We start from the raw sequence: 13,217 nt of genomic DNA on the forward strand, positions 1-13,217 counted from the left end.
TCAAATTTTAAAATCATTTTAAAGTAGCTTACTTTACTAATAAAATAGCTTCGCTACTGAAAAGCTATTTGATTTAAAAGTAGCGCAGTAGCGTCCACACAAGCTACATTTACCAATCGCAGATCAATAAGTGACGGCACCGACACTCACGGAGCTGTGAGGCCGGTGTCTAGCCGATGACAGTAAATCCATATGATGGCGAGAATGACGATTTCTTCTTCTACCTGTTTTACGGTGTTCGACAACAAAGGTCTTGGTGCATTACTGCCCCCTCTGGTGAAACTTGCTTGATGGAAAGATGACTGAGGAGAGGAGTTATTTCCTCATGACCATACCTCCAGGAGTACATGTTAAATGTTAAGATGCAATAACTTAATTTCTGATGCTGTGCTCAAAAAATAAAAATACTTTAGTGTGTATGTATATATATATATATATATATATATATATATATTATATATATATATATAATATTATATATATATATATATATAATATATAATATATATATATATATATAATGCTTAATGCAATATATTTCCCTTGACTATTAATGACTATAGTATTTTAAATGTGTAACACCTGGTGTTATTGGATTGTTTGTTTTAGCTGTTATATACTATAATGTGTTTCTGTTTAGTACAGCATATTATTTACAGTAAATAACTGAACTGAACTATTCTGCCTCATATGTTTCATTGACAGTTTATTGATCACTAAGATGTGAGTGACTTGGATTTAAGTTGCTTTGATTTAAAAATGAAAATTGCAAAAAATAGTTTAGATGTAGCTAAGCCTCTTTTGTCAAGTAGCTTTTAGCTTAGCTTGCTACAGTTCCCAGGGTGTAACTTTAGTGTAGTTAAGCTACATTTTAAGTAGAGTAGCTAGCTAATAGCTTAGCTCACTACGTTTTTCTAGTAGCTTGCCCAACTGTGTGTCCATGTAAACGCACTCACTGACACAGACACACACTCATACACATACACACTCATACACTATGGTCAGTTTTGTTTACCCAGTTCACCTCTACCATATGTATTCGTAATGTGGGTTAAACTGGAGATGGGACTCAAACCAGCGACCTACTTGTTGTTAGGTGAAAGTGCTAACCACTGAACCACAGTGCTGCCCTCTTCTTTATCATATCTTCCTCTAATCATGCAGGCAGGCAAAGCAAATGCAAGAGGTGGATCTAGGTGCAGTTCTAATGTTAAATAAAATCCATACACAAAGAAAATGACAGAGCTGAAGAGCAGAAAACACAGACAAGAGAAACATACACACATGCAGCAAACTCTGATCAACACATAATGACTGAAACAGAGGAGCTTAAAACACACAGAGACTAATAGGTTAACAAGGGGTTTAAGAGTAACTGGGCAACTAACAAGAGTAACATGGGGAAAACTGAGGTGAACACAGAGAATACAAGGAAAACACAACAGTACAAGGACAGGACAGGACAACCAGGACCCTGACATAGCTCCCTTCTAGTAGAAGATTCCAGATGATCCTCAGAGGAAAACACAAAACAAGAGTAAAGCTGGAGGTGTTACAGTGGACAAGGGTGATGGGGGAGAGGTAGTTTAATGAAACCATGACAGGGTACAGGACAGATGGTGAGGGGAAACTGACAGACAGGTGAACAGGAAGGAGGACAAAGCCAAGGCAGGGACTACTGGACAGTAAACCAGGGCAGATCCTGTGGATCAGGATAAACAGCTGGAGCACAGAGATATAATGTGTCCTTAAATTTTGCATTCACAGGTGAGGCAGTCCTTATCACTGGCACTTCTAAATAGATGTATTTATTTTCTATATTCTGTATCTCTGTTTGCTTTTATTGTCTGTTGATATGCAGCTTTTAAATGTGCTAAAGGAAATTATTATTATTTAGTTTGTTCATGTGTTTTATTGTCTGTCATCTGTGGACCTTTGTGTATGATCTTCTCGTCTTTTGATAAAAATATTTCTTCATCTATTCAGACATCTGAAGGAAGCCATTTACTTTGTTGCATAAACCTAAATCCTATTAAAAGCTCAAATCACCAGATGTGCTCACTAATTGGTGAAGTTAAACCAGTCACTACAGTCAGATGTGCTTCAGACTATTAAACACACCAGATCAACACATACATATTGTGTTTGTTTCTCTACACAGGCTACAAGGCTGTAATCTCACTGTTCGGTGCTGTGAGAGTTTGTCTTCAGCTCTACAATCCTCAAACTGTGTCCTGAGAGAGCTGGACCTGAGTAGATTAGATTAGATTAGATTCAACTTTATTGTCATTACACATGTACAAGTACAAGGCAACGAAATGCAGTTAGGTCTAACCAGCAGTGCAATAGCAGCAAGTGCAGGATATAGGTATAAGTTATAAAGTGCAGTTATAGAAAAACTATAGTGATATTTACAGATAGATGTACTATGGACATTATATACAGGTTGTATCAGCTATGAACAGATTTACAATAAATGAATATATGTACAGGATACTATTAATAGCAGAAGTGTGCAGATAAACATAATTACAAATGTCCATGTGCAGTGGGTATGTCCAGTTCAGATAAGTGAATCAGTGCACTGAATATGTGCAAACTTTAAATGTGCAAATGTTAAATAGTGCAGTGATTGTGAGGAGTATACGTTAGAGGAGAGTGGGGGGTGTATTGGGGGGGCAAAAGAGTCAGTGAGGAGCAAAGTTCAAAAGGAAGACAGCTCTGGGGAAAAAGCTGTTCCTCAGTCTGCTGGTTTTTGTCCGGGGGAGCCTGAAGCGCCTGCCGGAAGGAGAGAGAGAAAACAGTCTGTGAGCAGGGTGAGAGGAGTCCTTAAGAATACTGCGTGCTCGGCGCAGACAGTGTTTCTTCTGGATGTCCTCTATGGCTGGCAGTGTAGTCCCTGTGATGCGTTGGGCAGTTTTCACCACCCGCTGCAGTGCCTTACGCTCAGCAACAGAGCAGCTTCCATACCAGACTGTGACGCAGTTGGTCAGGATGCTTTCTATTGTGCATCGGTAGAAGTTCACCAAGACGGCTGATGAAAGCTGGTTCTTCTTAAGTTGCCTCAAGAAGAATAGGCGCTGGTGAGCCTTCTTGACCAGGCTGGAGGTGTTGGTGGTCCAGGAAAGGTCCTTAGAGATGTGTGTCCCCAGGAACTTGAAGGATGAGACAGGCTCCACGGCCATCCCATTGATGTGGATGGGATCATGCGAGCCTGTTCGTCCCATCCTGAAGTCCACAATGAGCTCCTTGGTCTTGCTGGTGTTAAGGAGCAGATTATTGTCGGTGCACCAAGTGGCCAGATGCTGTATCTCCTCCCTGTAGGCAGTCTCATCATTATTGCTGATTAGATCAATCACTGTGGTGTCATCTGCAAATTTGATGATGGTGTTGGATCTGTTCACAGGCCTACAGTCGATGGTAAAAAGAGGAGTAGAGGAAGGGGCTCAGCATGCAGCCCTGTGGTACACCAGTGTTGAGTGTAACGGTGGTGGAGCAGATGTGGCCTGATCTAACATTCTGAGGTCTGTTAGTCAGAAAGTCCATAACCCAGTTGCAGAGAGACGCGTTGATATCCAGGTCTCTGAGTTTGATCAGTAACTTAGAGGGCATGACAGTGTTGAATGCTGAGCTGAAGTCAACAAACAGCATTCGTGCATAGGTGTTTTATTGTCCAGGTGTGTGAGGACAGAGTGCAGTGCTATGGAGACGGCATCTTCTGTGCTCCTGTTGCCACGGTAGGCAAACTGATGTGGGTCCAGTGTGGATGGCAGAGAGTCTTTCAGATGTGCCAGGACCAACCGCTCAAGCACTTCATGATGATGGGTGTGAGTGCTACAGGGCGGTAGTCATTCAGGCATGTTGGGCTGGAGTGTTTCGGCACTGGCACAATAGAGGTGGTTTTAAAGCATGTTGGCACAGTTGCTAGGTTAAGTGACAGGTTAAAAATGTCTGTGAATACCCCAGTGAGCTGTTTTGCACATGCTTTGAGGACGCGCCCAGGGATACCGTCTGGTCCAGCAGCCTTACGCACATTGATCCGACTCAGTGCAGTGTAGACTTCTGAGGAGGTGAGTGTGATAGGTGAGTGGTCGGTTGAGGTAGTGTTCCTGGTGTAGGGTTCTGTATTGTCTCTTTCAAAGCGGGCATAAAAGTCATTTAGCTCGTTCAGGAAGGAGACATTTGTGGCTGTGGGGGTGGACTGGCTGGGTTTGTAACAATGACCTGCAGGATTCAGGAGTGAAGCTTCTCTCTGATGGACTGAAGAGTCAACACTGTAAACTGGACACACTGAGGTCTGAGTTTAAACACCTGATTGATTGGTTTTTTGTTTTGTTACATCAGACAGATCACATTAAAGCTGCGGTCACACTGGGCTTTTGAAACACTGTCATTCTCTTCTCGATGCTCTCAAATCTATAAAATCTGTTACTGAAAAGAGACTGTGCCTAGAAATCAGCAGCATGAAAGAGCTTATGCAATCTGGAACTATTGAGCAGATCTTGTGGTCAGATACCAAAGAGCAGCTTAAAACTCTGATGAAATGTAGTCGACTAAACCTAAATGATTCAGGGGGCTGAAATACGACTAAAGCTAAATCAAAATTTGCTGTTAAAATTAAAACACATATATCTGACTGCTTGTATTAAAAGGAAAAACTGTATACTTTAATTGTGGAGAATTAACAATTGTGTATAGAAGAGATGGTATGCAAATACATAATTTCACTCACCTGGGAAACGGAGGCCACGTGAACGGTTTGTGAAGTGCACACAGCATGCCATATCATCTGATACTTGTAGGAAATAATTCCAAAAGGCGACTGACTGTGTAAAGCCACATAAACAACACAAAAATACATCGAGTTCAGCGGCTAATCAGCCGGAATCAGCTGAGGTGACGAGACAGCGACCAGGGAACCTAGCTGTCACTCAAGTGGCCACGCCCTTAATTATGCAGACTTAATATAACCTAATATAAACGAAACGGATGGGTTATAACAAAATTCACCCCTCACAGTTGCCATGAAGGGTAATATTAGCCATATGAACCAAAATGGTTCTTTGTATTTGTTCTTGTAAACACCTTTTTTCCTGCTGTAAAGTCGGCCATTTTAACAGGGGGCTCAATAGAAATCTGCTCTATATGGAGCCAGGACTAGCGGGATTTCCATGAATTGCAGTTTCAGTTACTTCTGTATTGGCTTCACGAGGAAGGGGGGGGAGGTTGCTGCTTGGTCATTACTCTACTTATTTACTCAGTGCTATAGCTGAGCACCATGCACTGCAGCACCAACAGTAAATCTAATACATATTGTGTTTGTTCTCTACACAGGCTACAGTGCTGTAATCTCACTGTTCAGTCCTGTGAGAGTTTGTCTTCAGCTCTACAATCCTCAAACTGTGTCCTGAGAGAGCTGGAGCTGAGTAACAATGACCTGCAGGATTCAGGAGTGAAGCTTCTCTCTGATGGACTGAAGAGTCAACACTGTAAACTGGAGACACTGAGGTAAATGATTCTCCACTCTACAATAACTACAGTCAGACAGTTTCATGTTAGGGCTTTTCATGCTTGAACATGTTAACCCTGGGTGATAGTAAACCCCAGATAACAGGAATTATGGTTTATCAGTAATTATGTTTCACACTGCTCATACTATACCTGTAGTTAACCCTCAGGGGTCTGAGGTGATTTTGGGACCCCTGAGATGTTTTGACATGCCCTGACATTTGTGCTTATTTCAGCTACTTCTTTCATAGTACTGGCCAACATGTATTTTATTTGTATTCAGCACAAACTGTGCTACAATAATATGTGAGAAATATTGGTGTACATGCTTGTGTTTTTTAGAAATAAATATTATGTGGGGTTAGTAGGTTTTAGAGGACTAAATAGCTGAAATAAGGTCCAAAAACCAGACTGAATGTGCCTGAACAAGACTTTAGAGTAAGCAGTCTTGTAGGCTGGAATATTTACTGCACAATTATGTGAAAATGATTCTGTTCTCTCATTCAAAGAAAACATTACAAATGATCAACGATTTGTTGGGTTTGTTTTGGGTGATCTCAGCGGTATGCCTGAGTGACAATGGTCATGAATAATTCACACCTGGAGAGACAACAGACACTCCCCCACTCACCCATCAAGGACAGTGTACAGCAATGTCCATCTGCAACAGCTAGCCCAAACTAAATGCTTGTTGTATGACTTGCTGTGTGACCATGTAAACACTCTGGGTGAACAATATAAGTGCTCAGCATATATAAGTACACCCCTCACTAATCTCTCTTTTACATTCATATTTAAATAGGAAGCTCTACAATATTATATTTGTGGATATACAATAGATTAGCCAAATCTGAAGCTCATCTAACAAAATAACTTATGATAAAGCTCCAAAAACTGGTCCACTCAAATTTATATGTTCTAGAAAAATATTAAATACAGAATTAAAAAAGAGGAAAAATCAAGAGAAGCAAAACAATGGAAGAATTCAGCTGAAATTCTGTAGGGTTTTTTGCAATATTTAGCCTGTATTTAATTGTGTTATCTTTCAATTTCTGAATATGTTTGGTGACTAAAATATTATTGTAATAAATATTTCTGTTTAATAAATCTGTTTTGTTTAAATGCACCAAAATACACTGCCTATATTGACTGAGAAATGGAGGAAAATCTGGACTTTCAGAATGGGCTGTACTCCATTATGCTGAGCGGCTGTATGTGCACTTATACAGCGTGCACATATAATATATTTGAAATGGTCTAAAACGTGTTGGCCAAACTCTCTTGTGCATTAATCCAGCATTTAATAATCATTTGTGAATGAGTCTGAGACACTGAAGTAGCGTAATGACAAAGCTTTAAACACAAGAATAAATCCTATTTTAAAGAGGAAAAACAATTCCTTTAAATCTAAATCAGATTTGAAGACCTTTTATAGAGATTTCCCCAAATAGTTGCAGTCTTAGTTCACTTTTTGAAAACTTTAGCAGGTTGTGACGATGTCTGTGGGTGTCAACATTCAACATCACTTTCCGTGTGAACAGCCCTTAAGTCTTACCAGATGTGGAGCCCAAATGTTTAGGGGTGTGATTTTATTTCTATTGATATACAGTTCTACAGATGATGTGAGTCCTTGTTGAGTGTGTGAGTGTGTTTGCTGATGTGAGGGCTTGATCAATAAGGAGAGCTAATCAGGATGTGTGTGTTCCTCACTGCTGTTGACATGAGCAGAAACAGCAGTCAGCATCTTCATAACACAAAGAGATGTGTGATTGTCCAACTGTGTGATGTGGACTATTGCTGTGTTTGTAGATTGTCTGGCTGTATGGTGACAGAGGAAGGCTGTGGTTTCTATCTTCGCTCTGACTTCAAACCCCTCACACCTGAGAGAGCTGGATCTGAGCTACAATCATCCAGGAGATTCAGGAGTCAAGCTGCTCTCTGAACAACTGGAGGATCCAAATCCAAACTACACTGGACAAACTCAAGTATGTGGAGCATCACTGGCCTGTGCTTTTCCACTGAATGGCTTTAAAAGACACTAGAAAGCTCTTTTCTGATCTTCAGTTTTCTGTGAGGGTTATGGGGTGAGGACAGACAGAAGATACAGCTTGTAGAGTATTCCAGTCATGTCTATGAAGAGCAAATCATTGAGTGTGAAATGAATCTCCTCTGTAAATGTTGGAGTGTATTGGCTCAGTTGTGACATTAAGCGGGACACACTGTACAGTTTCAGCATTTGAGCTGAGCAGAGAAACTTCTTCCTCCATTTGTGCTGAAGAATCCTCCAATATCAGGTCAGGAATAGGGTTGGGGATTGAAGATGGATTCAGATTCTGGAATCAGACACTTGGATTAATGTTCAGACTCTTGTTGTAAAATCAACATCTGGATTCCTCTTCTCTGTGCACACATGTGTATTTTTCACTTGCTAATCTGTCAGGAACTGGTGAGCAGCTTTAATAATCTGAACATAGTTTAGAGATGGACTGCAACATGTGCTCAAAGGCTGCATGTGCTGAAGAACGATGGCAAAGCTAAGTGTGATCACTGTAATAAATGAATGTTGCAGCAGGGTGTCTCCATCAACATGAGCAGTATCTGCGCTCGCTTCACCAACAGCAGAGGAAAAGAACGCACTGTGTTAGATTCATTGTGCATCCCGGCTGGAACCAACAAGTGTTGTGTGTTTTAGCTGAAGAGTTTGGACGTGTAGCTGAGCAGCTCAGTGCTAGCTTTAGCTTATTAGCTGAGGGGGAAACTAAACAGCTCATTCTCTCCATCTGTGTGTTTACAGTCTGGATCATGGAGGAGACGCGAGGATTACAGCAGGACCACGCAAATGTAGGACTACACACACACACACACACACGCACACACACACACACACATGAGTATTACAGCAGGACCACGCAAATGTAGGACTACACACACACACACACGCAAGCACATGCACACACACACACACACACACACACACACACATGTACACATGCACACACACGCTCCTCTCACACACACAAGCGCACACACACACACACACTCTCTCTCTCTCTCACACACACACACACCCACACACACTCTCTCTCTCTCACACACACACACACACACACACACACACACACACACACACACACACAGCTGTGGTTATAAATGTGTGTGTTCTTGTGTTCAGATGTCTGTTTCCTCACACTGGATCCAAACACAGCACACACTCGTCTAATTCTGTCTGAGGAGAACAGAGAGGTGAAGCGTATGAGGGAGAATCAGCCGTATCCTGATCATCCAGACCGATTTGAATATTGTCCTCAGGTGTTGTGCAGAGAGAGTGTGTGTGGACGCTGTTACTGGGAGACTGACTGCAGTGGAGATGATGTGTATATATCAGTGTCATATAAGAGCATCAGGAGGAAGGGACGAGGTTATGAGTCTTGGTTTAGATCTAATGCTCAGTCCTGGAGTTTGATCTGTGATTCCTCCAGTTTCTCATTCTCACACAATGACACACACACTCGTCTTCCAGTGAAGCGGCTCAGCAGTAGAATAGGAGTGTTTGTGGATCACAGTGCAGGAACTCTGATCTTCTACAACATCTATAGAGACACAATGAGCCTCATCCACTCAGTCCAGACCACATTCACTGAGCCGCTCTGGCCTGGGTTTAGGCTTTATTATCCTGGATCATCAGTGAAACTGAGCTGAAGACTGACGAGAGATTTACCCACAATCCTCTGCAGGAGCAGTCAGCATGTGTGTGTGTGTGTGACAGAGAGTGAGAGAGGAGCGTGTGTGTGTGTGTGTGTGTGTAGGTATGTGTGTGTGTGTGTGTGTGTGTGTGGAGAGAGAGAGAGACTTTTTTTGACATTTAAAAAGCTATTTATTTTACAATAGTTTAACTTTCCAGGTATTTCCTGTGCTGAACACCACTTTCTTTCTGATAACTTCAACAAATTTCCAACTCTAGTTATTCCTGCTGAAGCAAAGTTGTCAATGTCTTTCTTTGACATACTGATCTTTTTATACAACCATGGATTATGAAAAAGTGGTTCATTAAGCCCATAATGTGTCCTCTGCTCTAATTTAAAAAAGCTCTGAGCTTTGAACACAGATCCACAAAACTTTATATCAGTCTTTTCTTTCAAACTATATCTGAAATTGTTTATCAAACCCCATCATGTTTTTTTTCGTAAAATTTCAAGAGCAAGACCCACGGTATTAAGCTCAAGAATAAAGCAGTTTTTGGGCAGTCTGTAGTCTCATTGCATTAACTTTGGAGACTAAATGAATTAAACCTTGACCACCTTCATTAACAGGAAGAGAAAGTACTCCGGATGGCAGCCAATGATGTCCATACCAAAAGAAGTCCACAAAAGCTTTTTGAAGTTTTAACAAAAAATCTTTAGGAGGGTCCAGCACTGTCAATCGATGCCATAACATTGAAGCAGCAAGATTGTTCACTACTAAAACTCTGCCCTGTAAGAGAGTTGTGCTTGAATCCATTTACATCTATGTAACTTTCCAGTGATTTTCTCAATAAGTCCTTCCCAATTCTTTTCCATAAATTGTTCAGTACCAAAGAACAGTCCAAGTATTTTGACACCTTCTTTGTTCCAGAGACACTGATGTGGAAGCTTTGGTGGAATCCGGTCTAACCAAGAGCCAAGTACAGGGTATTAGTCTTTCCCCAATTAACCTGTGCAGAAGATGCGTTTTGAAATAAGTTGAGACAAGACAGTAGATTTGCGACATCCTCTTCTGATCTGATAATCACTGTAATGTCGTCAGCATAGGCTGTCAGTTTTACTGTTGGTATAGACGAGAGTTCGAAGATGGAAAAATTAGACCTTGTAACTTCTCTCTCAACATCTTCAATAATGGTTCAATAGAGATTGCATACAAGAGACCAGATAAACTACAGCCTTGTCTTACTCCTCTCTGTACTGGAAAGGGTCTTGTCAAAATTCCGTTGATTTTCAACATGCTGTAGACATCTTTATACAAAAGACTTATCCATAAGATAATCTGTTTTCCAAAGCCAAACCTCTCCAGTGCTGTAAATAAGTATTTATGGTCCACTTTGTCAAAGGCCTTTTCTTGGTCCAGACACGCTAGGCCAAGATCCAGTTTGTGCAAGTCAGTTAAATATAATATATCTCGCACAAGAAAAAGATTGTCAAAAATTGATCGTTTTGGAAGGCAATACGATTGATCTTTGTGAATAATTGATGTTAGGTGTCCTTAAGACGATTGGTCAACACTTTAGATAATATTTTATAATCCGTTCCTAACAGTAAGATTGGTCGCCAGTTTTTTAATAGACCAAGATCTCCTTTCTTGGGTAAAAGAGTCACCACAGCTCTTCTACAGCTGAGAGGCAAAGTTCCCAATTTAAAACACTCAAGTAACACAGCATATAAATCTTGTCTGATAATTGGCCAGAAGGCTTTATAAAACTCGGATGTCAGTCCATCTAATCCTGGTGCTTTTCCTGGAGATTGTTGTTGAACAGCTTTGTCTAACTCTTGGAGGGACAGAGTTTTTTCCAGTTCAGCTTTATCATCTTCTCCAAGTTGTGGAAGTCTTTCTAATAGCTGATCAACTGCTTCAGGGTTACAAGGTTGTGCAGTGTACAAATCTTCATAAAACCGTAGAACTTGGAGATTTATTTCCTTTTTTCATGCATTTCCTTTCATTTGTTAATTTAAGATGCTTTATATCTTTTCTTTCTGAGATTTTCTTTTCCAGGGAAAAAAGAAAGTTGTTGATGAGTCCATACTATTTAGATGTAAAATTCCTCGTACATATGCATTATGACTCCTTTCTTCATGCAAGTTTTTTTAAGATTAAATTGTATTTTTAAGTATCTTCACAGTCTCTTCATCTGACCAAAGAGCTGCTCAACTTGAGAATTTGTTGTTCTAAGAAATTAACTTTTTCTTTTATATCAGCTTTTCGATTTCTTGTATTGTTGGCAGAAAATCTGAATCTGTGCTTTGCCAATGTCCCACCACTGACTCAAAGTTTTATACTGTGGTTGTCTCTCTCTCTCCACTCTTTCCAGAAGATATTTAAAAATTGCTTAAAAGAAGTGTCTTGCAACAGGCTATTATTAAATCGCCAATAACTGTTCTGGACTGTGCTTTGTGTTATAGACATAGTTACTGCTACAAAATAGTGATCAGAAAAACATGTTGGTAAAATGCGACTATTAAAAAATCTTTCTATTTCCCATTTGGACATATATTCTATCAAGTCGTGCACCAGAAATAACATTATTATTTAATTTTAACCATGTATATTGTTTATCATTTGGAAAAGTTTCTCTCCAAAGATCGACTAATTTATGATACTGGACTACGGTTTTGAGAGTCTTTGCTGATAATAAATGAGGCTCAACATGGTTTCTATCCATAGTATAATCGAGAGTGCAATTAAAATCACCGGCTATAAAAATTATTCTATATTTGGAATATCTGAAATAACATCTTGCAATTTTTTTTAAAAAGTCACTCTTCCTGAGCCATCATTTGGAGCATAAACATTAATTAGTGAAAAGCTTAAATCATATATCTTGATATCTAACATTTGCAATCTACCAGGTATAATTTCTGTTATTTTATGATCTTGAAATTGCAAATCTGCAGCAGAAATAAGAATGGCTACTCCAGCACTGACATTTGTTCCATGACTAAGGAAAACTTTACCACTCCACTCTCGTAGCCATTGTGTCTGATTTTCCATATCTGTGTGTGTTTCTTGCAGGAAAATGACATTCAGTTTTTTTAAGCTTATAAAATCAATTAAAGAAATACTTTTTTCCACTACGACATCCATTAATATTTAAAGTTCCAAAATTTAAGGATGTCATAGTGTATTCTACTAAAAAAACTTTCTATATATTTTTAGTTTCTTTTGTGCTGTTTAATCATATTTACTTATTTTTGTCATACTTTTCACTTTAGTCATAATTTTCTTAAGGCGATATCGTTTCTGTCTACTCAATTCTTCAAAAGTGTTTTTCCATTGCCATTTTGCAAGACGCAAAAAAACGCTTCAAATCTGGAAAAAAAGCTTCGATCTGTGGTTTACGAGCTCCCTTGGTACTGTCAAGAAAATCACTTATTTGCTTCACTGTATACAGTTTTGAAGAGGATATTCCTGTTTTGTCAGTGTTTTCTTCATCTGACAAACTCCCTAGACTCTCCAGATCATTTTCGGAGTCATTATCAGAATAAACACATTCTGAGCTCATAGCAGACATGTGAATGAGGTTTTCTTCCACTACCTCATCTTCATCATCATCATTATTCTCTTTCCTCATTTTTTTCTAATAATGTGTCATCTCTATTTATTTGTATAGTTCTTCTTCACCGCCAGTTTGTCGATCAGACATATCAGTGCTTTCGACATTACTGTTTGTATTAGTTAGATCTACAGGTGGTGTTTGAACTTCATCAGAGTGCTCGTTTACTCGGTTTACGATTTGGTCAGTTATTTGTGATTGAGATGGTCTGTCATTCTGTTTATTAGGGCATGTTTGCCTGACATGACCCTGTTCTCCGCACAGAAAACACCGCATGTGATCTGACGTGATGAAAATTGTGTAATCTTTACCCTCGTTTGTATTTTTACGGCCAGATTAAGCGGATCCTGTTGCGCGTTCAATATCATGTACGTATACCTTTAAAAAGACATAACGTGCTTTGATTTGG

At 39.7% G+C, this 13,217-nt stretch overlaps 1 protein-coding gene across 1 annotated transcript in view; it reads left to right on the forward strand.

The window, feature by feature from the left end:
• Nucleotides 1-9,248, forward strand: part of LOC130237814 (NLR family CARD domain-containing protein 3-like) — a 23,906-nt gene extending 14,658 nt beyond the window's left edge. The window contains 6 exon segments of the mRNA XM_056468838.1: nt 5,335-5,508; nt 7,318-7,359; nt 7,361-7,469; nt 7,471-7,493; nt 8,303-8,349; nt 8,681-9,248. Of these exon segments, the coding sequence (XP_056324813.1) occupies nt 5,335-5,508; nt 7,318-7,359; nt 7,361-7,469; nt 7,471-7,493; nt 8,303-8,349; nt 8,681-9,207 (922 nt within the window). The 3' untranslated portion in view covers nt 9,208-9,248.
• The last annotated feature ends 3,969 nt before the right edge of the window (nt 9,249-13,217 follow it).

This window comes from Danio aesculapii, chromosome 11 (genome assembly GCF_903798145.1).
Source record: "Danio aesculapii chromosome 11, fDanAes4.1, whole genome shotgun sequence".
NCBI lineage: Eukaryota > Metazoa > Chordata > Actinopteri > Cypriniformes > Danionidae > Danio > Danio aesculapii.